Source organism: Fukomys damarensis, unplaced genomic scaffold (assembly GCF_012274545.1).
Source record: "Fukomys damarensis isolate Sample0158 unplaced genomic scaffold, DMR_v1.0_HiC HiC_scaffold_9, whole genome shotgun sequence".
Taxonomy (NCBI): domain Eukaryota; kingdom Metazoa; phylum Chordata; class Mammalia; order Rodentia; family Bathyergidae; genus Fukomys; species Fukomys damarensis.
This window is the reverse complement of record NW_022900921.1, coordinates 31,358,762-31,386,369: the sequence shown is the minus strand read 5'-3', so window position 1 is coordinate 31,386,369 and position 27,608 is coordinate 31,358,762. Positions and strand designations below refer to the sequence as shown.

General features: G+C 43.3%; 1 protein-coding gene across 9 annotated transcripts in view; it reads left to right on the top strand.

Moving 5' to 3' along the window:
* Klhl3 (kelch like family member 3) overlaps positions 1–27,608 on the top strand; it is a 111,158-nt gene that overhangs the window by 17,912 nt on the left and 65,638 nt on the right. For 7 of the 9 annotated variants that reach the window (XM_010614114.3, XM_010614111.3, XM_010614116.3 and 4 more), the window contains exons 3-5: positions 4,337–4,443; positions 16,484–16,605; positions 23,141–23,303. In XM_010614114.3, coding sequence (XP_010612416.1) covers positions 4,337–4,443; positions 16,484–16,605; positions 23,141–23,303 — 392 coding nt within the window. Of the gene's footprint in view, positions 1–4,336; positions 4,444–16,483; positions 16,606–23,140; positions 23,304–27,608 lie in introns of those variants that run through there. The other 2 variants (XM_010614113.3, XM_019206071.2) reach the window with 2 other exon arrangements.

Genomic DNA, 27,608 nt, shown 5'->3' with positions numbered 1-27,608 from the left:
TGTCATAGCCAAGAAACCATTATCTTATCTGAAGTCATGAAGATTTACCTCTATGTTTTATTCTAAGAACTTTGTAGCTTTAGCTCTTACACTTAGGACTTTGACTCAGTTTAAGTAAATTTTTATGTATGGAGTGAGGTGATCCAATTTGATTCTTTTGCGTATTGATATCCAGTTGTCCTAGCATTGGTTGAAAAGTTATTCTTTCCCAGTTTGTCTTGGCAAACTTGTATCACTTGACCATAAATGTAAGGATTTGTTTCTAGACTCTCAATTTTATTCTGTAAATCTATATAAAATCTTTATACCCTCTATATGGTATGCTCTCTATACCACACTCTCTATTTTGCTGGTTCTTCATCTTCTGTTTTTAAATAGAATCATTATATTTCCCAGGTTGACCTTGAATTTGTGATCCTCCTGCCTCAGCCTTCTGACCAGCTCATACTACAGTCATGCACCACTGTGCTCAGCCCCATCATCTTTTTATCTTCTCCCATCTGTAAACCCTGGACCCATGCATCTCTCCACTTGTCTGCTTGATAACCCCACTTATCTGTCCAATAGGCAGCTCAAACTCAACACATCCAACACTTAACCTCTAATCTTAAAGGAAATATTTTGTGGGAAAAAGAAAAGATATAAGCTAACATTTGCTGAGTGCCATGATTAGCCCTATGCCTTATCTCCTTTTTAATATCTCAAGTCGGTAACAGTTGGGGGATATTATATACTTGCTAACAAGATAAACACTATTCATTTTGATTCTAGTGCCAGAGCACCTTCCTGGCATCTGTACTGTACTTTTTCACAAATGATAAAGTGTGTAGTACTACTTTTTTCTGTTCAAGATTGTGCTTTGGATTAGTAGCATAGCTCAGAAAGAAAAGGATCCCTACTCCCTCTGATGAGTTGAATAGGTGTGCTTGTGGGCCATGCAGGCTTTGAAGCTGTCTCTTCCCATGTAAGGTGGAGACAGAGATGTCTGCAGTATGTAGACAGGCCTCCCCTTCCTCGGGGAAAGCCTCCTTTGAGTCTTCTGCAGCTTTCTTGTACCCATTGTATTAGATATCCTGTTGCTGGACAACATATCCAATACCTGCGACTAGGGAGGAGAAATTTATTTGGATCACAGTTTCAGTGGTTTTGGTCCATGGTTCTGGCTGCAAGGCAGACGCGTCATGGTGGAAGGTGGCAGGGCAGAGATACTTAATGGTGGCCAGGAAGCTGTTCAGGGGAACAGTATGAGTGAGAGAGATGTTCTGTCCCAAAGCACGCTCCAGGGACCCACCTCTTCTAGCTGGGTCCCACCTCCTCCAGTTGGACCTCACCTCTTAACAGCACGTTCAGCTGTTCGATTATCCCCCGTTACCTATTGTGGCTCCATGCTCCTCTTCCCTTTCTTATCTGGTCAACTTGACAATTCAGCTTAGCTGCCATACCTATGGTCCTAGGTGAGAATTTCTCTGGCATTGAGAACTACTTCCCAACTGTCAGAATGGCTCTCATTTATTTGCTTAATTGAATTTGCCATCTGTATTCCTCCTTGACTTTTCCCCATTTACTTGGGAATTATCCACATCATTGCATTTATACAAGATATCGTACTCTGACATTTGCTTGTTTACTTCTAGCCCTGAAAATTAGTTTAGCCTTTCTGAATTTTCCTTGTTAACAATTTCATCGTTCAAATCTTGCTTACTGAAAACACTATTGGTTACTCTTAAACAGCAATGATGACTCTACTTTCTCTGTATAATCTTTTTTTGTGTGTGGGGGGTACTGGGAATCGAATGTATCTTTAATAGAAGTTAAAATGTCCAAGGTAAGTTTATTCTTTTGAGAATACATTTTTACAATAACTTTTACCAGAGCTTAGGTGCCATCCCATTTGATCTCCAAGATTTGTGTCCCAAAGGCAGCTAAGACAGGTGAGAAAACAGTGGTGAGCTTATTTGCCCATGTAATTGTAGCCCTGTAGGGCAGAGTCAGTTCTATTCTTGTTTGTACTGGTTATTCTGATAAAGTTGCCATGTAAGGTTTGTTGTCAGTGCAGTGTGAGTTTCTAACCTCTTAGTTTTACTTTTTTGTGCCCAAAGGCCTTACCCTTTCCAGAAACCTCCTTACTCATACTTTAATCCCCATGCTGAACATTTCTTGACCACCCTTACCTGCTGGAAATAACCTATCTTCTGTCTTTTCCCATTTGAAGTATTAACGCATCGCAATGCTTTATGGTACAGTGGAAAAAGCACCACACTGTATATGGAGTCAAGAGAGCTAGATTCAAGATTCAGGTTCTGGGGCTCGGCTTCTCTTCACTTCTCTGGCTTTCATAGACCAGATGATTTTTTTTTTCTGCTACCAGTGATCAAACTCAGGACCTCACATTTGCCAGGCAGGCGCTGTGCCACTGAGCTTCATCCATGGCCTAACCAGATGATTTTTAAGGGCATTTGCAGCTTGGGTTTTGTCATGCCTTATGATTCTAAGTGAACCTAAACTAATGTTTTAGTAGTTGACAGTGGCTTAATGTACTTTATCAGAGATAGCAAATACTGTATGTAGCTTATTTTCCATCTTTCAATCATGGCAGACTTGTTAACTAGTTTCCACATCCTTACATAGAGCCCAGACGTGACCTTAGATCTTGTGAAGCACTACCAGTGAACTACACTTGAAATAATGTTTGTACTCCTTGCCTTCCTGTCTCCAGTGCTTTTTTTTTCTTGCCCCCCTCATACTGGAGATAGGACTCAGGGCCTTGTACTTTAGAGACAGGTGCAGAGCCACTGAGCTAAATGCCCGGCCCTCCAGTGCTTTAATCTAAAGGAGTCGCTAGTGACCAGGGCACCAGTCAATGTGCCCTGAGTTTAAGCTACTTGCATTAAAATCCGGTTTCAACTTTCCCATGTTCCCTTTCTTTGTGACCTTGAGAAGGTTATACCAAACTTCTCTGTACCTCAATTTCCTCATTTTTATATTTGTCATAATAATTAACCCTCTTCATTGGGTTGTAGACAGAATTAAATGAAACAATATGTGTATAAAAAGTGCTTAGAACAGTGCCTGGCACCAGTAACTCATAACTGCTATTATATTAATAATATGAATGATACGACCTTAGAAGGCTGATAAAAGAACAATTCCTGGATTGATAGAGACTTGTGGCACCCTGTGAATCTCTAAAGTAGTCAGATATCCATTTTCTTTCTAAATGTAGCTTGATTCCCTCTTATTTATTCATTTGGTCAGAAAAATTCCAGGTCTACTATGTGCTAGGCATGAAACTAGGGGCCTAGGATACAAAGGTGGATAGGACAATTCCTTTTCCAAGTTTACAGTGTGATGGGGTGACAATCACATACAAAGGAAAATTACATTATTCCTAATAGTTGCAATGATAGGAGTTTGCACAGGGTCTTCAGGGAACGCTGCGTGTGCAGGTAGTCTTCTTGGTGATGGTGTTAGATCTAGGTGGGAGGAGAATTCCAGAGTCTGACTTCTTACCAGCATTGCACAAATAGTTTATTTTAGACACTTTCCTCCTTGCAGGGACAAAATACCCAACACTCACAACTTAAAGGAGGATAAACTTATTTTGGCTTAATTTTTTAGAGTTTTTGGTCCCTCGTTGGCTGACTACAAGGCAAGAAGTTATAGTGCAAGGGCCTGGGTAGAGGAAAGCTGTGCTTGTTATTGCACCCAGAGAGCAGAGAAAGGAGAAATCATGGAGGGAGATATACCCTTCTGAGCAGTGACCTGCCTCCTTTGAATGGACCCTGCGGCCTAACAGCAAGTCAGCTATGTCATCCCGTGAGTCATTCACCTGTCAAAAGTGCCACCTTTGAGCATGTGAGGCCTTTTGGGACATTCTTGATCAAAACCATAATACTACCATGGAAGCCTTTAAGAATCAGCACTTTCTCTTGCTGGTGGCACACCTCAGTGGCATGCCCATGTTCCTTGCGTTTATTCAGTCATTCAACTGACAGCCCGAAGTTTTTGCCACTACTCCCTAGACACTGTCTCAGTGCTTCTCAGTCAGAGTGATGGAACTGTGGTGTGGAGAGGTGAAGACAAATTAAGCAGCCCTGAATTTACAGCCGTAGGATAGTTGGATCTCTTTATACTTTATGAAAGCTTGAGTGGGAGGTGTATCAGGATTTATAAAAGTCAACAAATCCATCGCCCTGCCTACATCAAGACAGCAAATCTCTATGGCAGCCTTGTGTGGTGATAGAATGAAATCTGGGTGGGAAATAAAAATACCTTTGTATGATGGGGATAGGTGTCCATACTGTGACCACTCTGTCCCCATCCTGTCCCCTTACAGTAAGCAGCTGTTGTGTGATGTGATGATTGTGGCAGAAGATGTGGAGATAGAAGCCCACCGTGTGGTCCTGGCAGCCTGCAGCCCTTACTTCTGTGCGATGTTCACAGGTATGGCGAGGGGCACACAGTACCCTTGGGTATGGGACTGCCACTCCACTGGGAGAACACAGAGGGTGGTGGCATGATGGGAGCGAGGAGAGAGAAGACTATAAATCTACCATGAGAGCTTCTCTCTTCTCAGCTTGGCACTATGAAGATCTTGAGGGAACCAAAATCTGAGCCAGGCCAGTTGGACATGTAGCCCCTTCCTTGTCCACCACAAGGAAAAAGGAGGTAGAATCGTATAGTCTGTTACTCTGGAGCTTCGGCATGCTTCATGACCCCTGGGGGAGTTGGTTAACCTTGTTGGTTCCTGGGAACATTGTCAGGCTTTCTGATCTCTCATTGTGCAGACGGGGTGAGGTGGGAGAAGGAAAGGGACTTTCTCAAGGTCACATCCTGAGTGAGTGGGACCTGGCTTCTTGACAGCTGGTCCAGTGTCGCACTGTCAGGCTCACATCTTGTTCTTCTCTATTTCAGGAAGCCTTTATAGACGTGTGGAAAGGATTTGGAGAAGTGATGGTGGGGTCTGGGAAGATGAGACATAGGAATAATTAATACCAGAGGTCCCTCTTTTCTGGGCATGCCTATGAAAGGGATAGCCTTGTCTAACTGTTTCATGTAATGTTATAACTGGATTGAATTCTCTGAAACCAATGGGGGAATCTTCCTGTCTCTAGTTTTTAAGAGAAGTATTTCTGAATCAGGGACGTGCAGTGCTGTGTAAATCACTGCTGCAGAAGGAGGCCATTTCAGTTTCTGAGAGCCCCCTGGGCTGGGTCAGGTGTCACTTCCACGTTTTCCGAGTTCCCTGTAGCCGCTCTGAGTGCAGTAATCATTGCTCTGCATTCTGGTCTGTTTGCAATGCCCATGCCCTTACGTAGCTATGTAACTAGCTGCTTTTCATCTTGTAAATGTCTCCTCTCCTCTCCAGGGAAGGCTCCTCTGACTACACTAACCATAATTCCACACCAAACCTCTATCTAGCTGATAACTAGACTTTTTTCATCACACTTATTCTGATAAACATTTTACTACGTATTTATGTTTGTTTTTTACCTGTCTCTCCTCACTAGAATATAAGACCCATAAAGGTAGAACCTTGTTGAACATGTTTGTTACTAATCCCGAGTGCCTGGCATGTTATAGGACTCAAATATTTTTTTAAATAAGTGAATGAAATGTTGAGCTTTGGGCATGTGGGAAGCATGTCTTGTCAATGTTAAGCCATCCGTGCCTATCACAGAAGGTGGCCAGTGAATGTTGAAAGAAAGAACATGAGTTTGCTAAGAGTGGTTGGTGCAGAACATTTTTGCTAAATTCACTTTAATGCTTTTTCTAATTGAGCACACAACTGGGCAAGTTATTCTTTTTGAGAGAACCTTGGCACTTGTGCTGTGAGGGTACCTTGTACATGTGTTTCCCTTGGCTCATCATGTGAAGGAGCTGATCTCAATTTGGAGTTGTACCTCTGCTTAAGTGGCCAAGCACTCTTCCCTTGCCTTGAGGTATGGGCCAGGGATTTCATTCACTTTGCAGCTTGGAAAATCAGCTGAGCTGACTACCTGGAAATTTTGAGCCACATTCCCTTTATTGTGATCTCACTCTAATTGTTTATTCTCATTCCTCTATCCATCTCTCTTTTTAAAAAACAATTTATTTTGTCCCCAGTAGTTATTTAGCTAAATGACTATTAAATAAACTTCAATAAATAGCTCTGCCAGGCAGTCTTTGTTTGTGTGGTTTGGAAAGTCCAGTTTTGAGAGAGAAAGCTGTTTGGAATTGCAATTAATTATGCTGTTGGGTCCACTTTTTTTTTTTTTCTTTTTTTGTTCAGGGTATCCAACTCAGGACCTTGTGCTTGCAAGGCAGGCGGCAGAACCTCTGAGCTAAATCCCCGGCCCCTGTTGGGTCCATTTTTGATAATCAACTTGTCTCAGAGGTGGTAGAATGGCCATAGAAGAAATAAAGTGATTGTAGAAATTAGTAGAAAATATGCTCCTGGTACAGATCTTAGGCTTTAGTAATTAAAAGGAGGAAAGAATCGATGTAATGTTTGTACAATGGGTGCTGTAACGCAGTGTCCATCTGGTGACTATCCAAGTTTTTCCACTCTTTCGTTCATCTTTCTACCCACACATTTGCCCATACGTCTTAATACTCTTCACATATGTTGGTTACAGAAAGTCAGAAAATGTGAGTAAGCAGAAATTAAAAAGATACATGCACTATAATGTCTATGTAAGAGTATGGTTCATATCCTTTCATTTTGTATTTATAAACATATGTGTGTCCAAAATATATTTTCAACATAAATGGATTCATTTTTTATATATAGCTCAATAGCCTTTTTTAATATATGTATTTTAAAAAATTGCTATTCCTCTTTCTAGGTTGTTTTTCCTGTTTGTCTCTTTGCTTGCCTAACTTGTATTGATCTCTCATTACCTCTTAAGCATCACTTTCTCCAAAGGTCCCTCCATGACTCCTCTGGACTAAGTTAAATGCCTTTATTACTTACCTGCAAAATACCTTATACTTTTTCTTTTCTAAATACTTCCTTGGTATCTGATTTCTCTAGGCATTTAGAAGGTTTATGAGGGTAAGTATTGTATCTTCTCAAGTTGTTGTGTAGTAGGTCAATAAAAATGTACTTGATAGGGCCAGGGGTTTAGCTCAGTGCTTCCAGCGCCTGCACAGGCAAAAATGTACTTCATTAAGCTTAGCATTATGTCATGAATAATATCTTTCCATGTTGATAAAATTGGATCTACACCATAATTTCACTGGTTTCATGACATTCCATCATGTTGGTCAACTTTACATTGTTGGGACAGAATACTCGACATAAAATATGACTTGAAGGAGAAAAGGTGTATTTTGGCTCATGGTTTCAGAGGTTTCAGTTCATCGCTGGCTGTCACCAAGGCATAAACACCACAGTGGAAAGAATGGTGGAAGAAAGCTCCTCAGCTCAGAGCAGCCAGGAAGCCGAGAGCCAGGGAAGGAACCAAAGAGGAAAGGACCAGAGATTAGATACAGTCTCCAAGGCCATGCCTTCTTGACTCACCCATATACACCCCAAAATCTGCTTTATTAATCTAGGTGTCACATAGGCCAATCAAATTGACAGTCAACATTAGCTACTGCAATATATATCCTAATTGAAAATCCATTTTCTTATTTGCTGGAAATTATAATTCTTTTCTAACATTTCCCTATTCTAAATAATTCTGTCATGGGTGTCTTGCATCTTTTGCATCTTAATCTTTATTTGCATTATTATTATTATTTATTTTTTCTTTTTGGTACTGGGGATTGAACTCGGGACCTTGTGCTTGTGAGGCAGGCAGTGGAACCACTGAGCTAAATCCCCAGTCCTTTTTTTTGTTGTTGTTTTTTTGAGTCACGGTCTCTCTGCATATGCTAGGCTGGATGTGAACTCACTATGTAGCTCAGGCTGCCCTTGAATTCATGGTGATCCTCTTGCCTCAGCCTCCTGAGTGCTGGAATTACAAGTATGTGCCACCATACCTGGCTTTATTTACATTTTTGACTATCTCCTTAGACTAGATTTGTACAATAGGAAATACTTGTTTAAAGGCCGTGTACATTTTTAAGACTTGTGAGACATTTGTCACAATACCCTTTAGCTGTTCCAACCTATGTATGCTCCCTTCAGGACTATATGGGATTTGTGTATTTTTGAGGCCCATTGGCTTTGCCTAAAACTTTACAGGTACATAAAACCCTTCCAGTAACATTGCAAAATTATGTTCCAGTTATCAAATTTGGCTTTAAAATGACTAAAATCTATTAAGTCCATTTCTGTCAGTGTGTTTAAGGCCAAAGGAGAGTACACATAGCCTTCTTCTGATGGAGTTGTGTGATAATGATCTTTTAGTCAGACTTAGGTATTTTATTTTTTTGGTCCTATGAGTTCATGTTGTCCAAATGTCCTGTGGTGGTTCCAAATACCAGCCCCACACTCCTTGATAATGTCCTGCCCACAGTAACTTGGAATACAAGTTAGGAAAGCAAGATCTAAGTGTCCTCGGAGTATACAAATCTCTTAGCTCCTTTCTGTACAGTTGGAGTAGAGAATCCAGCAGTGTGGTCTCCTTCCTGTCTCTTCCTAGATATACAAAATACTTCAGATTCTCTCTCAGTCCTGTTGTCCTGGTACCTCCATCTCTGGGGCTGCAATTTTCCTGCACTATAGTATTAGTATTCCATGTGGGTTCTTGAGCTACAAGTCATTCAGATACTTTCTACACACCCTCCACTTACTGGTGTTAAAGTAACTGAGCTCTAAAGAATATGTGGGCTCAGGATCTTGCACCTGTCATTGTGGCTAAAAGATGTGGGCTTTTATCCCAACTGAAGCCCTCACAATGATCTCTTCTTTTTTTTTTTTTTTTTTCTTGTATCATATACAGTGACTGGTTTAGATTGGTTGTTTTTTGGAGAATCACTGTCCAGTTTTTATTAGATTTGGGCTGATATTTAACTGGTCCCTTTTTAGTAAGTAGAGATAAGAAGAAGAGGTCAGGAATGTGCTGGGTGTAAGGAGCATGCAGCTTAGAATTTGAGTGGACACTAGTCACCCACAAAACAGAACAGTAGGTGTTGGCTCTTACCCCTAATGCATCAACTCATTCCATACAACCTTTGTTTCAACCTCACTGTCTGACAAACCCGACCAGGCCCTGACTGATGCCTGTGTCTCTGTTCTTGGTGTTCACATAATGTACTGATGAGGCCTTTGAAGAACTGCACATAACATGCTACAAAACAAAATGTAACACAAGGCAACAGGGCAGTGAGGGAGGAGAATTGGAAACTGAATCCTTTCTTTGGGATTTGATTAGGTTGTAAAGCATAGTAGTAGTGGTAGGTAGGGTCTGGATCCTGGTCCCCAAGGAGTCAGGTGTTAGATAGAACAATTCCTTTAAAAAAAGCTGGAGGTATCAGGCTGCCTGGGATTAAGGAGTAATGGCCTCCTCTTTTATTTGACTGTCTTCTTGAGTTAGTCACCTTTGGGCTGAAGTATAGCAACCTAGGATTTCTTCTTCGTGTCCCTCACACACGACATTAAAATCAGGCATTCTTTTCTGACTTTGGAAACCCAGATTTATGGCCAAGGAATAGAGTAGCTGTGTCTAATTATATGTTGTTCTGGCTGCAGAAATAGTGAGTTTTTTTTTCAGCTTTAATTGAGTTTATTGGTACATTTTAGGGATACAGTACAGTTACATTCATTATTGGGAATTTGTGCCTCTACATGACATGTCTTGGTTCTCATTTTTTCCCCTTGTCCCTGCCCTCCCTTCACCCCCTCCTCCCTTCCCCATCTACAAACACTTTATTTCCAACTTTTCATTATCTCACATTTTTTTCTTTTCCCTTATTACCCTTCCCCTACCCATCCCACCTTCCCTACACCTTTAGCTCCTTTCTTCCCATTTCTCAATGTCGGTAATCTTATTAGGATCTTCTGTATTATTGCAGATTATTCACACCAGAGAGACTATTCGGTATTTACACATGTGTGCCTTATTTAAGAAATAGTGAGTTTTTAAAGCAATGATTATTATGCTAAAAAGATGTCTGAATAGGGCCTAGGAGTAGAGACTGCTGTCCATCTCCATGAAGGTGCAGTTGGTTTACCCAAGTTTTAAAGGAAATTCACAGAAGAGATTTGGAGTGGGTGAGGGAGAGGCCTTTTTGCTAAGGACTAAACACCAGAGTGATAATGGCATCTTGAGTTGGGAGATAGTGTAGATTCTTAGAAAGGGCTTTGGAGCCAGAATGACCTGGCTTCCAATCCTGAATCTAGCACTTAATGAGTGTTTGGAGAATTCATATATCCTTTTCAGTCCTCACCTTTATCTCTGAGACCAAAATAATAATAGCCAAGTAACAGATCTAAGCAGTGAGCATAACGTATCCAGCACAGAAAAGGTGCTTTAAACATTCTCGTTACCTAGAGCAATTCACAGTTTCCAAAGCTCTTGTGGATATAATGGGGGGCTGTGACACATGTCATTATGGTGTTGATTAGAGTGGATCTGAAATGTCCACGAGGATACACAGGCACTTCCTTCTGCTGCTAGCTGAGTAAAGAACCATTCCAGGTGGAGGAGGGATGAGATTCTAGGGAAGGTGGGTGATGGGGTGATATTCATCACCGTGGCTCTGCTGGATTCTGCTGTCCCAGTTCTCACAGTCTTGTCTCCTTTGATTCTCATACAGACTAGGGATAAAAGCAGGGCAGGGAATGTCCTTATTTCACAGGAGATGAAGGTCGGACTTTTACAGCCAAATGGCTCACACTTCTGTGCTTCAGGAGGCTTGGCTCGGGTTCAAGGAAGAGACAGAGAATCTCTTTCTCTTATTTGAGGTTATTGCTGATGTAGGTAGGCCTTAGTGCTCAGCTCTGGCCAGATGAGTTGGCAGTGCAGATAGGAGGCCTGGGTCAAGGGTTGGGGGAAGACAGTTTAATATCTTCTTCACATCTGTGAAGGATCATTGTGCAAAGGATAAGGATTTCCCTGTTTTCTTTCTGCCTAGTGCATGAGTCTGTTATAACAGAAAGGATTCAGTTAGGAGGGAGGAATAATTCTGTAAAGTAAGGACTTTTGAACATATCTTTTTCCTCCCTTTAAGGACATAAACTTGGAGACGGGTTTGTGGTCGAACTATGGTTTTTCGGAAAGACCTGGTAGCCACTCTACCATCTCTTTTTCAGTCTCAAGGCAGATTTACTTCATCATAGGGTTGGGTGTAAACCAGTGACCTGGAAGATGAGCCACTGATTTTTCTAGACTTCTTGAATCTTCTGTGATACAAAAGATTTTTTGATTTCACTCCTCAATTCAAGCCTCCTTGCTCCGGCTCACTGTTGGCAATCTTTTACATAAAAATATCTCACTTGTACACATGGTGCACTTGCCAAGGGCTGGAACTAAGACTTGGCACACTTGTACCTAACAGAGACATGGCACTACCTGCTCTCCTGGGCCTCCGTGTTTCTCAGTGACTGCCAGTACAGGCCCCGGGGTGGAGTCTGAGGATTTAAAGAAATTCAAAACATGGTCCCTTAGTCCAGGTTACCAACATCTTTCCCTTATATTCTACAGTGACTTTCTAATCGGTCAACGTCTCTCCTGATTTGTCCTCTCCCCTCCCCAGCCATTATCCACACTGTAGTTACTCTTTTCTTCCACAAATGAAAATTTGATGTGTCTTTAACCCCCTTAAAACCAGCCAGGGATTTCCCATTGCAGTCAGGATGAAGTCTGAACTCCTCTGAATGGCCTGCAAGGCCTTCGTGGGTCCAGGCTCTGCTTTTATCTCCAGCCCTGTCTCATTAGTCCTGTTTTTGCATGCTGTGGTATAGCCAGGCTGAATTCCTTGTGGTTCCCAGATACTCTTTCATACCTCTTGATCTTTTCATATTCTGTTCTTCTTCCCACTACTGTTTTCTCATCTTCACATCTGAATATCAGTGGTTCTTAACCATTATGAATCAGTCTGATGAGAATAATGGACTGTACAGTGAGTCCCTGACTTGCGAACGAGCTCCATTCTGGGAGAACATTCGTAAGTCAGATTCCTCCATAATCTGACAAAGCAAGTCTTACACAGTACATCTGTGTACCTTATATGGTACAACTGTGGAAGTTCACAATTCAAATGTTCATAAGTCAGGGACTTACTGTATTCCCAGAAAAGCAAATAGGTTCTCTTGTGCACTCAGAATTTTGAAAACATATTTAGGTTGTAGGAGTCCCTGGCTTAAGACTTTTTCAAATAGGGTTCCCTTTTGTGGCATTTATCTTCTTTGCAATTGTTGATTTATTTTTCTTTGTCCACCAGCCTGAGCTGCATGAAGGCAGGGAGATGACTTGTCCACTGTTACATCCTTTGGGTTTCGCACTGTGTTTAGCACATAGGACACCTTTTGATATATATTGGAGGAACAAATGCACAAATATCTGCCACCATTGTATCATTTTCTGTTTGGAGAAATAGGATATGCTTGTTAGAAGACAAGCAAAAGATGGAAAGGGCTAAAAAGATATGCAACTGGTGGATATTTTCTGAATGCTTAGATCCTGAGGTGGCTGGTTAGGCTTCTTGGGAAAAAGTTAGCTAGGAAGTGTCTTGGCTTGATCTTGAGATGGGGAAACTCAGTGCACTCATGTTCTGTTTCTGGAAATACTTTGTCAGACTACTAGAGGTGAGTGAAGGAGCAAAGGTGAGTAAATTCCCAGGTGTGGTGGAGCACGCCTATAATTCCAGCACTCAGGAGGCTGAGGCAGGAGGATTGCTGTGAGTTGAAGGCCAGCCTGAGCTGCATAGTGAGTTCAAGGCCAGCCTTGAACTGTGAGACCCCTGTCTAACAACAACAGCAGCAGCAGCAGCAGCAGCAGAAGCAGCAGCAGCAGCAGCAAGAACAACAACAAAGCAAACAAAAAAGCTAAAAGAATAAGTCCTAAGCCCTTAATAGTTTCTACCTCTCAGGATTTATTAGAAGCTCATGGAATTATGAGATGTCAAAAACAAAACAAAACAAAACAAAGCACCTTTTCTCTTTTCCTCACTCTGACACATGTTTTTATGCCAAGCGCTTTGATACATGTTGAGGATATCTTTTTTTTTTGGTACCAGGGATCGAACTTGGGTCCTTCTGCTTGTGAGGCAGGAACCAGAACCACTGAGCTAAATCCCCGGCCTGAGGATATCTTGATAATAAATTTGACAAGGTCCCTACCCCTTGGTTCTTGCTTGCTGAGTATAAAGTCCTAACTTGTCCTCAGAATTTGGACCAATGCTTTGAATTTTGGAATATTTTAATCAAGATCTTTGGTCAGGGTCTGCTTTAAATTATAGAAGGATTTATTAAATATGGCTCAGGGTCTAGAGTTAGGCCAAGTTTCAAATCTCAGCCCTGCTTCTTTTTTTAAAACTTGATTTTTTTTTAGTTTCTATTTGTTATACATATTGATCACATATTGATCATCATATCATAGGGAATCTATACCTGTACATAATATATCTTAATCCTTTCTTTTCCCTGTGCTGCTCGCCACCCTTCAACCCCGCCTCCACACCTCATTTACAAAAGTTTTGTTTCTAGTTTTTCTTCCATTTTTTTCCCCTTTCACTTCTTTCCCTTCTCCTTGCCCCCTCCTTTTATACAGATCTCGAATATAGTACAAGGGAGCATTCTTAGAAAATCATTATTGCTTTCAATTCTCTAGTTTTTCTTTCACATTTTTTTTTTTTGGCTAAGTGAAATTTTAGCTACTTAATGTTGAAAATTAGAAATTTCAGCTTTGCAACAGAGCAAAAAAAAAACATACCTCCGAGTTCTGTCTGGAAAACCATGTGTTAACCTTTTGTGGATCATAGAAACGTATACTGCTGGATCGTCCTCCCAGAAAGTCTGAACTTTTTCATATACACAATTGAGGAACTCAGTTCTCTCCATGATTCTGGTCACAAACCAAATTGGACAAGGACCAAATCAAATTTCCCTATAAGATCAACATTAAACCTAACTATTGAATTTGATTCAGTTCTCATTCAACTTGGTTTGCGACCAGAATTGTGGAAAGAATCAAGTTTGTGAACCAAGGTGTGTGTGAGTTTGTGTGTGTGTATTTGTACACACACACACAGACACAAATATAACTTCAGGAGCTTTCATTAATTTATCCAAAGTTATAAAAGCATAACCTGACTCTGGAGTGCAAATTCCGCAGACAAACCATCAGGCCAGGCTCCAAATGCACTCTCGTGGGAGGGCAGCAGAATGAACCTCTTGGTTCTTGCAGTCAGGATGCTCCTTTTTCAGTTTTTTTTTTAAGGGTTAAGTTCTTAAACTAAGAACCGACCATCTTTGATTATCCTTTGCAGTATAATTATCAAGTGGACACTTAATGAACTTAATACCTGTTTGGAAACAGAAATTTAACTCTGGTTTTCTTGTCTATATTGCTTTTATGTGTCTCCACATAAAAGAGACTGTAAGAGCCTACTTTATGGGTAGAGGAGGAATGCACTCCCTTTTCCTGTTTCCTTTATGCCTCTTTTCCCTGCCACAGGGCTCTGTGACCTGGGACCTTTTCACTGGTCTCCATAGTAGTCAGAGGAGGTAGAACAGAGTGGAAGGCTCTGGTTTACCTGGCCTGAAAATGAAGAAAACAGTCAGGGTTTTGAAAAATTTCCAGAGTCATTCAGATCTAGAACTGTATCAGGAGAAGAGGATTCATGGTGGAATTGTGCAGTCCATGCAGCTTGAAGGTGGGCGCTTGCAGCCTACACACTGTACTGTACTTTATTTTCTTGGCTCTAGCACATGAATTCCGCAGAAAGAAAACAACCACCCAGGCTCTGTTCTCACACTCACATCAGGGCTTCTGAATGCCTTGTTTCTTATAGATGGGCTACCCTTTAGTTCACTCTACAAAGACACATGTGTTGACTGTCTTCCCTTCTTTCCGAAATCAGCTGCTTTTGCTGAAAGACCCTGATTCCAGGTAACCCCGTGGATTGCCTGAAGAGTGGAGGCAGAAGTCAGAGGACTGAGGACTGGAAATGAGATGCTGCTGCTGCCCTCATTCACAGCCCTTCATCCTCTTTTTCCTGGATTGTTATCTGGGCTTCCCAACTGTTTTCCCTACCTCTGATCCAACTTCCAACCTGCACCCAAAATGTCATTAAAAAAAAAAAATACCCATTTGTTGATGTCATTCCTTGTTTAAAACTACTCAGTGGTGTTACTGTCTGGATAAAGTCTAAGTTTGTTTGTACCACTTGCATAGATCTGCAAGTCCTGGCCCCGTTCAGCTCTTCATCTTCTGGTTCCTTGCACTACACCCTGTTTAAAGCCAGTCTCTTGCTATTCCCTAACTCTACCCTATAGGCACTTTCCTCCTTTACTTTTTTTTTTTTTTTTTTTTTTTTTGGTGGTGCTGGGGATTGAACTCAGGACCTTGTGCTTGCGAGGCAAGCGCAGAACTACCGAGCTAAATCCCTGGCCCCTCACTTTACTCTTACAGAACACACCTCCAGCCAATCCTTCCGCATCTTTGCTTCCTGAGGAATCCCTCTTCATCCTCTAGGGTTCAGCTCAAAAGTGACCTTCTACTAGGACCCCTCATGGGAGTTCCCAGGTAGAGTTTCTTTGCCCCATCCTCTGTGTTTTAGAATAGCGCAGTGGTTACAGATATGCACTCTAGAATTGGACTCCCTGGATTTTACCCAAACTTGGCTCCTCCTTGGATGCAAAATGAGGACAAGATGAATTACTTGCTGCTCTCTGCCCCCTGCCATTTACACATAAAATTTTCTTGAGCTGGGGGTTGAATCCAGGGCCTTGCTTATGCTAGGCAAGTGCTTTAAAACATCTCTAATCCTTGGGCTGGGGATTTAGCTCAGCGGTTCAGTGGCCTGCCTTGCAAGCACAAGGACCCAAGTTCAATCCCCGGTACCAAAACAAAACAAAACAAAAAACATCTCTAATCCTTGAGAATAATATTAATAAACTCATTGGTAGGATTGAAAAGGGCAATAACAAAGTGTTTGGTCTTAGTTTGTACTCAAAAAATGTTTTTTCTGATTTCTGTGATACTTCATGCATACTTTACTAGATTCTTGTTACTTCATTTATAAATATTTTTATGTATGTCTTACTAGACCTGTGTTCTTTGAGGACATTTGCAGACGTTCGCTATTCCTAGACGTCTGTAGAGAATGTTGGTTGAGTGGAGTATTGCCATGTCACTTTGCCTTCAGAATGAAAACGGGCAGCAGACAGAGTAGGGAATGCTGAAGATTGTGTTTTTGGGTGACCAGACATTCACAGTTGGCGTGACCTTGTTGTCAGCTGGCTTCCTCTGCGTCCCTTCTACTGCTTCCCAGAGCACAGGCAGTATTTTTTGTTTCTAAGACAAGGCAGGAGGTCATGCAGGAGAAGTTAAGCATACCCTAGGCACCAAATTCATATTTTGTTTTTGTTTTTTGTTGTGAACTCCAGGTGACATGTCTGAGAGTAAAGCCAAGAAGATTGAAATCAAAGATGTGGATGGGCAAACACTCAGTAAGCTGATTGACTACATCTACACTGCTGAAATTGAGGTGACTGAAGAGAATGTGCAGGTAAATGCAGCCTGGCAATAATTCAGCGTACTGCTTTTTTGTTTGTTTGTTTGTTTTGGGTATTACTTCATTTAATCCTCACAACAGCCAGTGGTCACTAAAAAGGAAGGTAAACTCTAGGGAAGTTAGGTGGCTTCTCCGGGATTAGTGGCCGGTTGCTGAGCCAGCTGGTCCCTACATTCCTGCTCAGGTACCCGTGTCCTCAACCACTAGGCAGTAATGTCCCTGATGAACTTGAGTGCAGGAGTGGCAAGTCTAGAACTCATGTCAGTTGAGTGTCTTGTGATGGAGGAACCAGACAGTTAGGTGATCTGTCCTTGCTCAGGGTCGTCGTTTGTCTTAAGGGTTTGAGTATTGGGTTGAGAGGCTGTTAACATTTTTCTTGTTTCAATGTTAATCATCCAACTGCCTCTGAGTGCATAGAACTGCCACGCATCAGGAGCATGTAGTTGTGAAATGTGTCGTCTATGCCTTCTCTCTCTTTTAGTTCCACCTTGTCATTGGCCATCTAGAACCTTGAAAAGAAAAGAAAAGCCATTGAAGGCAGTGCTTCCCCCAAAAGACTGCATCAGTATCTTGCCCCATAAAGGGAGGTAGTTGAAGATGTCACTTTTCCCTCTGTAAAATGAGGGCCTGGGACGCTGGCCTCTGACCAGAGATGGCATTCATGCTGTTTGCCTCCCGTTTGTTTCTCTTCCTCCTCCCAGAGCTTCTCCAGTACCCCCATTGACATCATGCCTCAAGGCTTGTTTTTCTGACCTGTAAAGCAGGAATTACGATAGTACCCATTCTACTGGGTAGTTAATGAGTTGTAGACTGTCCGTGTTTGAATCCTGGCTTCTCCACTTTCTGGTTAAGTGGTCTTGGCAAGTTATTGCACTTAACCCTCTGTTTTATTCTCTACGGGCATAATAATACCATTTAAACTGATCGTTAGATGAAATGTATTAAGGTAGCTGAAGTGCTTCAAGTGATGCCTGGCACATGGTAAACCAAAGTGTTGGTTATTACCTAAAGTGGGGAGGTGGCAATGGAATCATGTATTTGTGGAAGGTTTTTCCAGGTTTTCTCCTCTGCCTGGACGCTGATGGGAACTGAAGGGAAGGATCTAGATAGGGATTAGGATCCATAGTAAGGGGTGTGGGGCAGGGACTGAGCCACTGAAGCCTGGAAGCAGCTGGTGATTCTCCCAAGTAGAGGACCGTTTGGGATACATCCTGCCCTGGGTATGCCTGGGTGTTTGGTAAGACCAGAGACCTGCGGTGGGTGACAGCTGTTGCTCTGAAGAGAGGTCCCTTTAAGAGTTCTGTTAAGTAGCCGGATGGAGGGGAAAGCACGATCCAGGAGGCACTGGCTCAGGGGTTGCCAAGTCTCTCCTCCTTCCTCATGGTAGACTGTGTGTAGTCTTGTCCTACTCATTCAATCCCTCATTCAGCACACATTTCCCTGTGCTCCTCCTTGGTACTAACAGACAGTATGGCCAAAGAGGGTGCTGTGACAGGCTGTTTCCTCAAGAAGCAGCTGGCCCGAAGGTGGAGACAGATGGCTAAGCAAGTGGGTATCTTAGTGTGGTGGGGCTGGGGGGAGGTGCCCAGGAAGCAGAAAACAGTCATTGCTTACTTGGTGAAGACAGTCACAGCAGAGCTCAGTGAGCAAATGCCACATGATTGGGTCTAATCTTAGAGGGTGGCGGGGTGGTCAGGCTGCCCCCTCTGCTCACTACGTAGGTCCCCACTGATCTGTGAGCCTCTCTGGGGGCCTACTGTCTTCATCTGTGTGTGTGGAGTCACTGTGCTGGCAGGTGCAGTGGTTCTGCCAAGAGACACCATGTGGGATCCTGAGGGAACTATCGTTAAGTGGAATCGGTGCGGTAAACTGACTACGCTTTTCCTTCTTCCTCCTCACTCTCAGCTGTGCTTAGGTCAGGATGATCTTGGGGGAAACAGAACAAGAAAAAGCTTGTGAAGATGAATTTAGATTACAATATACATTTTTTGCTGTATTTCTTGTCTGCCGAGGCAGCTGCTCATGTGCTATCTATGAAGACTGTTTGCTGAAGAGTTAGTGCACTAAGAAGATGAACTGGAGGCTGGCACAGGGGCTCTCCGGAGCCAGAGATCAAGGCTTTGTTTAATGATCATGAGAGCTATACCTTGTTCTCTGGGAGTCATCCTGAGTTGCCCTCCGATGGTGGAAGTAATAGCAATTCTGACACTCACTGATCCTGATTTTAGCCAGGCATGTGCCAGTGACTGCTTGTGTACTACTTAATTCTCGTAACCACCCAACACAATGACTGAGATCCCTCTTTCACAGTTAGAGAAACTGCTGATCAAAAAGGGAAAGTAACCTGCCGCAGTCACAGAGTGTAAATGGTGGTGTGGGGGAGCTGAGTCTGGTTCTGTCCCAACTCTGCCTCTGTGGCGAACTCTGGTTTCCTGTTACGTGAATGATCAGAACCTTGGCTTCAGCTCCTCGTGACTAATCGTAATGGAAACTGACATTGACCTTCACTGAGCACTCTCTGTGTACCAAGCACTGTGTTCACTGCTTTAAATGTATTTCCTCATTGGATCCACACAAGCCTTGAGAGCAGTACCGTGACTGTCCTCATTTTACAGTGTAGGAGACAGAGGTGCACAGAGGTTAAGCCATTTGTCCTCAGTCACATGGCTGGAAAGTGAAGCCAAAATGAAAAATGATACTTGTAATCTCAGAGCCATTCTGCTGGCTTCCCTGTTCATCTATACAAAAGTGTCTGTTTTCTGTTCTGTCTTCTTTCTCTCAGTGGGATTTAATTTAGCACTGTTTCTGTGCCAGCCAGCCGTGTAGGTGGGGCGCAGACCCTGTCACCTGGCACTCTGGCTGGTGCCTCCCTAGGAGCCTGGCCCTCTCTCCCTGGAGGTCCAGGAGTAGGTGCTTTCTGAGGCAGGGCATTTCCTTTTGTTTTTGCTAAAGGAAACAAACTCTGTGACGGGATATCCTCTGCTGTGTTTTCATTTTATCTGAGGGGAGGTAAAAAAACAAAAAGGGCCTGCCATGAAAAAAAAGGAGGACTGACCATTTGCAAGCTGAAGAGGAGACTACAACTCTGCCGAGAAGGCCAATGCAGGGCCTGTCTTCCAAGGGGTAACAGGCAAGGTGGAAGGTTTTTTTTTTACAGTGATCTTCCATTCTATTGGAATGGAAGTCCCTGCCAGCTGCTCCTCTGTTCTCAGCCTCCTCCCTCCCTTCAGGGTCCACACAGTCTGCCCTGGTGACGCTACCAGGACAGTATCATTTTGAAGCTGAGGGCCGCTCATGGCCACCTGATTGGAATCTTGTTCCTGCTGCCACTTGAAAGAGTAGTTTGCAACAAGAGAAAATAACGTCAAGTCCTCGCAAAGCCCCGCTGATGAGGGGAGAGGGAACGAAGACAGTCATCTCCTGAGTGTGTTTGCTCCATGGGGATTTGTTCTGTACTTGGATCCAGACCTTACTGCTCCATCGAATTGGACCCCATCTAATTCCTGAGATGCATCGTCTGAGCAGTGACCTATATTCCAGCCCCCAAATTGTCCTCCTCAGCATGCTAACTTCCTTGACTTTTCTTCATGCTCTCTCATATGTAGCAAGTAGAGCGAAGAAGAGGACCTTTGACTCACACAGCTATCTCGGTGTAAGATCAAAGAGATGGAAAAAGCGATTAGAGAAACCAAAAGCCCTCTTCAGTTTAGAAAGGCAATTTGGGAATGCTCTGGGGGCAGGATTGGACCCAAACAGAATGAGGGGTGTGGAAAGGTGGAAAGTCTCCCAAGTTTTGTCTACTAAGTGAACGTAGGGAAGTTGAAAGCTAAATGGATAGCTCTGTCCAGGGAAGTTCTAAAAATGAAAGTGTTATATAAGGAATATGTTCAAGAAACATTTATTATTATACTTTTCTGGCTGGTTGTAGTGAGCTTGAGAATGTAAGCCCCAGGCCATGCTGCTGTCTTCTTGGTGAGGAAAAGAGAGTGCGGTCTTGCTGAGACTTGGCCAGAAGTACAACCTGGGAGTTACTGTTCAGAGGTAACTCCAGCACAGAGCAAGTAAGCGTCCCAGTTTGCCTGATCTGAGGGGTCTCCTGGGATGTGAGATTTCTGCTAAAACTGGCAAGGTTCAGAAACACAGGCTGATCGGTCAACCTATGGTTCTTAGTTCAGGCTTTGTAGCTGGGGTTGACCAGGGAGGCGCCATGAAGGTCATCTGGGGACTGGGAGCAGAGCTTTCCATTCCTGGTGTGTATTCAGCAAGAATGGTTAATGGATCTACACTTAAATAGCTTCAGAGACTAATCTGGTCCTGGAATCTATTTGGCTAGGCTGAGCAAGCTCACAGGGTAATTGACTTTCCCAGTTTATGGCTGTTGAGTGAGGATGGTGGCTGCCTAGTGGGGACAGAGCTCAGGTGGTTAGATTTGGACCCTGGCTGTGTCACCTATGGTCTGCAACTCTCAGGCGAGGGTGATTTTTATCGTTGTATTCTTCGGGAATGCATCAGTGGGCCAAAAAATACCAAGGACATGGTAATGATTTACTGCCATCTTGCTGGGGACAGGGGTGAGTGAAAGAGAGCGCAGAGGAAGGGAGGAATACTAGGTTTTCTAGAGCTCAGCTGCTGTGAGGGAGAAGTATAAGCTGGTAGGTAGATCTCTCTTTGATGAAAGTAGATATACTCGGAGTATGCCCACTGATAGAGGGGGTCTTGATGGTTACCGCACGTACGTAGGGTTATTAAAGATGTCCCAGTTTTAGTACAGAAAGTCCTGGGAAACTCCTCGGTCCTAGGCAAACCAGGATAGTTTGTTACTAGTGCAAAGACAAAGCTCAAGCATGGGCAGCGATGCACAGTTTTTGGCCTGAACCCACAGATACAGTGAGAGTCAGAGTTAAGGGCTGAGAGCTGTTTTGGGCAAGGTCAAGGTCTAGAATTTAAACCATTAGAAAAAGCCAGGCATGGTGGCGCACTCCTGTAATCCCAGCAGTCGGGAGGCTGAGGCAGGAGGATTGCTGTGAGTCCAAGACCAGCATGAGCTACATAGTGAGTTCTAGGTCAGTCTCAACTACAGAGTGAGACCCTGTCTCAAACAAACCAAAACCAAAACCCCAAACCAAGTAAATCATTAGAAAAAAAAAAAAAAGACTTTTGTAGTGCCCCAAATGAAACTGAATGTGTCTACAGGTCTTCCTGGACAAACCCATGTGGATAGGAACAGCTGGGGTCTCTCTGTGAGTGAGGGGAGCAGCTGAGAGAAAGGCTTGAGTCAGTGGGATTGTTTGGGGGTAAATGCATGCTGGGATCTTCAGTCTTACTTAAATATTAGCCTTAAATCTTACTGTTCTACTCCATGATTTTTTCCCCCAAATTTCTTTTTAGAAAACCATTCTGACTCCATAATCCTTATATGGGGTATCGGAGCTGGAGGGGAGTAGGGCTTTGGCTGTCGTTCTGTGTTTTTTGACCTTAAGAGCAGGTTTCAGCAGCAAAGAGAAAGTCCTGAGGAAACCTGACAGGGGTTGGCAGTCTGAGCACCCAGCTGGCCTGCCCAAGCCAGTCTTCCCTGGCTCTCAGGAAAAATGCACGCACACACACCTGCTCAAGAACTATTTCTGTCTTCCAGAATGCAGGATAAATACTCATGTGGCCCATGACCTTTTCAAAGAAAACTTTGCTCTCCTTTCTCTGAAAATGTACCCAGAGATGTTCTTTACTTTGTATTTGTTGGGCAAGGAAATAAAATGTGCCTGCCTGAGTCCCAAAGTATTTGAGAGGAGTCTCTTTATTTCTGATAGACTCTAAGCTCCATGAAAGGAGCATTTTGTTTATTTTGCTTCCAACTGAGTCTCAGAGCCTAGAGCAGTGCCTGGCACATAGACCCTCAGCAATTAAGTTGTAAACGAGCTAGGGAGCAACTCGATTAAGTATCTTTCTGAGTGAAAACAGCACACAAAAAGGCTGTCAGGCAGCAGTTCTCAAACTTGGATGATCATTACAAGCAATCTGGGGGGCTTTAAAAACACCCACTGCTCAGGCTATACACCATACCTATAAGACTCTTCAGGGGTGACATCTAGGCGTCAGTATCAGAACATTTGAGGTGACTCCAACATGCAACCAAGTATAGGAGCCCATGCTAGGGTGCGTCTGTGTGTGTACATGTGCATGTGGGCAGGGTTTCGCTGTGTAAAGTGTGGCTCAGGGATCAGTGGCTTCAAATATCACCTGAGTTCTCCATAGATATCTGGTCCTCAGGCCTAGCCTAGACCTATGGGATCAGAATCTGCCTTTTAATAAGATCCCCAGGGATTAAGATCACCAAGGGAAGCACAAAGAATCTGCTGGTGCTTGTGTCCATGAAGCGGAGAGTTGGGGGGAAATAAGGCTAGAAAGCAAGCTGGGAAATTTAAATTTACTGGGTAGGTAGTGAAAGCCAAGAACAGACAATAAACATGGTTGGAATAGGGTGTTAAGGGGATGAGTCCCTGTCCAGCAGTTTAGAATGTCATTTCTCTTGCAGGTGCTGCTCCCAGCGGCCAGCTTGCTGCAGCTCATGGATGTCAGGCAGAACTGCTGTGACTTCTTGCAGTCTCAGTTGCATCCCACCAATTGCCTGGGCATCCGCGCCTTTGCAGACGTGCACACCTGCACCGACCTTCTGCAGCAGGCCAATGCCTATGCAGGTAATGGGGAAGCGGGCTGCTGTTCCTCCTGCGAACTTGTCAGTAAATCTGCCTGGTCTGCTGTGGACTCCTCAATGATAAGAGGTGGTCTCTGCTGTGAAGTAGCTATGACTTAGGGAGACAAGGCACAGGTGTAAAGATAATTAACAATAGCCAGGTCTAGCTCATTGCCAGTGAAATGTGATTAATCGCTAGGTAGAGAAAAGAGAACTGAGAAGTCTTGAGGGGTGGAGAAGCAAGTTGAGTTAGGTGTTGAAATAGATATTCTTTGTTGTTGAAGACAATTTTTGTTTTGGTCAAAGTGTTCTATAAACAAAAGTCAAGCACTATCACCAGGCTTCTAATAAGAAACAAGTAACCCTATCCTCTTCCTTTCCAGTCTAAGTCTTGTTTTCTAGGGCCACTCCTTTCAGTCCTAAAATAATTAAAATGCAAGTTCTGATTCAGCTAAAAGCTACTTCATCTGCCATCTTCCACCACTTGTCTAAGTAATCTGTGCGTGCTGTTAAATTTTGATTCATTGGGACCAACACCAATGATCTTCTGGCTTCTCCAGAAAAGTGTGCTTGGGCTTTCACACACTTTCCTTCATACACACACTCTCACCTGCTCATTTTGTGTCCTACTATCAGTCTCACAATGGAGCTCCGTCCTGTACAGTATTACAATTAGCCTTTTCATCAGAATATATATATTTAGAATCAGGATGGCAGCTAATAATTGTGCTTTTCTTTTGCATGCCACTAATTCTTGTCAGATGCAGTGGAATAATCCTTCTCCCTGATAATGTATTAATTCCATTTTATTTTTCTGGGAGACATACTCCCTGCTACGGCTTGTATTCCTAGTATTTTAATGGAGTCTTGGGAGGGAGTAGAGATGAATATGAATATTCATCCCACAGTGTTTAGCAGGACAGAAATCTTTGTTGCTATTTATTTCAGCTGGAACAAAAGCTTATCAGTGACCTAGGAAATGGGTCTGGCCATTTTAAATGATAGATTCCCTCATGGGTACCTGTTTCCTTTACAAAACAAAAACAAAACACCCCCAAACCCATTTTACCTTCTGAGCAAACAAACACCTATTTTTTTGAGATTGGGTCTCGCTTTATAGTTCAGGATGGTCCTGAACTTGTAGCAATCCTCCTGCCTCAGCCTCCTGAGTGCTGGGATTATAGGCATACACCACCACACCTGGCAAACAGACACTGTTAGACTGCTGTTCTATTCTGACTCCTGTGTAGCTAGTGTCTGGAAATAAACTGAGGACCTGGTGGCTGCCCACCTGCAGCTCTCTCTACTGCATTAGCCTCCCAGTCCACCAGGCAGCAAGGGTTTGCTCTGTTTCTTGGTGTCCTTTTGTTCTCTCAAGCTCCGACCTTAGAGCCTGCATGGATCCTCCTTACTTTTTGAGGTTTGCCATTGAGGACGCACATGGCAACCAGTTGTTCAGATGGTGAAGTGATGATGGCGTGTGTGAAGGTCACATCTCGGCCCCAGTCCTGGATCCTGTGGGTTCATGCTAGCTCTGAACCTTGACTTTCCTGCTTTTTGTGGTCCCTCTTGTGCTTAGCTCTCCCTGCATGTTCCTACTGTGTACACTTTGTAAAGGGCACCCCCCCGCAAGCGAGCATTCCTTAGTCTACCCTGTGAAAAGGCCGCTTTCTTGAGGGATGTTCTCAGGCTTTGCTTTGACATGAGTGGAGAGCTTGGCTAATGCAAGCGTCTGTGGTGCTGGTGTAGTGGCAAAAGGAGAAGGATTAGATGCGAGGAGTTCTCTGTCTCCTTCCTTGTCTCCCTCACCAGCCGTCTGTTTCTGCCTACCTTGTCCGTGCACCTATGCACATACAGCATATATGCCTTTTTTTGTAGTGGGCTGATAAAGATTGAAGTTTTGGGAATGTGCCAAACCCTTACCTTTAACACAGGCTACCAGGCCTTCTAGCCAGCCTTTACCCACTTTCAATATCTGTGTTTTCTCCCCTTGCCTCTTTCTCTTTCTAATGGTGAGGCGCCTCCCTGTCTGTGTGGGTAATTGGAGAGAATGCATCTGGGACCAGATCCGTCTTGATGCCCCCTGGTCCTGATGCCGTCATAGCTATTGGGTTCTGGCAGCCTCCTGGTGTGTGTGTGTGTGTGTGTGTGTGTGTGTGTGTGTGTGTGTGAGAACATGTATGTAGATCCCCTGATGGGTTATCTTAACGTTTAATAAGCTCTTACTTTGGGCCACACCCCATGCTAAGCATTTTCTGGGCATGATCTCATTTAATGCATACAATAGCTGAAAAAAATCAAGTAACACAGAAGTGAAGTAATTTGAGGTCATACAGTTAGTGGGGACGAAGCAGAATTCAAACCTGGACAAATCTGAGTCCATAGGCAATGTTTATAACAGTGTGGCCCTTTGAGCCAGTAATTGAGGAGCATGGCTGGCTAGAGTTGGTATTTTCCATCTGAGGTGTGTTCCTGGAAGCCCTGGCATAGTCGTCACCAGATCCCAACAATAGACAGTGTAGACAGATACCCAGCTGTTGGCTAGACACTGTGTGTGTGTCATCTTGGGGCAGGGAAGCACTGTGTGGGTATCTCCTTCCCTTCCAGCTGGGCTGCTTCCTTCTGGACACACGGAGCCCATTTCTCACTGCATGAGTGAGCTCTCCTGCTTTCTCTGGCTCAGTCCATATGATTGTCAGGCTGCAACCTCCTCCCGGTGATGAAAGCCTTCTGTGGAGCTTGTGCCTATCTCCTGTGTTGTTTTCTTTGTAGTCCTTGGCTGTGCACAACAGGGAGATCGTGCTTTTAAGGTGGAATGATAATGCAGAAGTTGATGAGGCCATGAGGAAAAGACATTAGACGATGTGAAAGTAATACCAAGAAGGAAGTAGAAAATGAGTATCTGTGCTTACTCACTTGCACTGATGGGGGTCTGCTTCGTTTTCTTGGTTTTTCATGCCTGACTTTAGATGGGATTTGGTGCCCCCTGCTATCACTACTTCTTGAGGCAGATTTTGTACTTAGTGTCACAGTATGTGTAGGAGTGTATATACGCCTAGTGTTATACACAAGGGCACTGTACCAGAACCAGAATCAGACCAGCCAACACTTTGGAGCCGAGTGACGCTAGGCCTGTTCTCTCTTTTGTGATGGGTATTATACATCCTTCTCTACTTCCAGCATGGTTTAGTGGAGTGGGGCCGGGAGGAGAGTGTTCTGCAGAATCACACACCCCCAGGGTATGTGCTAGAGCCTTCTTGCCAGCCTCATCTTTTGCCCTGGGACAGCCTCAGAGCTGAGTAAGGATTGGAAAGACAGGAATCCTTGGGTTATTATCAGCCCCTGGCTGAGACCTGCATATACTTTCAGGAAGGAAGACCATTTCCAGAGCTTCTAACTTGGTTTCTCTTTATCCAGATCCTTAGGCAGGTGTGCTCCAAGCTGCCTCCCCTGCCCACCTCAGTCTCTGGCCACTTGGCACTGCCTTCACTTGTCTACACTCTCAGATTGTCTCTGAACCCTATTCTTTTTCCTTTTCCAATGAAAACTTTCTTTTTTGTAATGTGGTATCACTGCTGCTTTGGCACAAATGCCCTCCCTGATCATTACAGAAAAAGCAGACAGGGAAAAAGAACACTAAAAGCACCACAGTCCTACCCAGAGAGAACTACAGGTAGCACCTTGGTATATATTGTTCTGGATCCTTCAGCCCTTTTGCAGATGCATATTGTGCATACATATTTTCCAGCTTAAAAAAATCAGTGTTATATTCTGAACATTTTCCCATATAACAAGTTATATTTATACCATTGCTTTAGGACTTCAGAGAATATATTCAGTAAATCAAGGTGCACGTGTGCAAATGACTATATTAAGTATCCCTATAGAGTTTATATATCATGATTTTTAACTGACACAAATAAAACCTTTCTGTATGCATTATATTTTAGTTCAACATAGAAGCTTGGTTCTTTTCAGATAGTCAGGTGTGGCTATATCACTCTTTTTGTCTTCTGTATCATATGGGTTAAATTATAATTTATTTACCTAGTCCTCTGTTAATGGATATTCATGTTTCCAGTTCTTTATAGAATATGACTAAGTGAGATTATCCACAATATTTTGGAATATGCTTGCTAGTATACCTATAGGCTATAACCTTGTGGTATGCTTGTTAGACTAAAGAGAATGTGCATATAAAAAATCTGATGGGGCTCAGGATATAACTTAGTGGTAGAGCACACTTGCCTAGCATAGCCTGGGTTTAATCCCCAGCACCAAAATCACAAAACCAAAAAAAAAAAAAAAA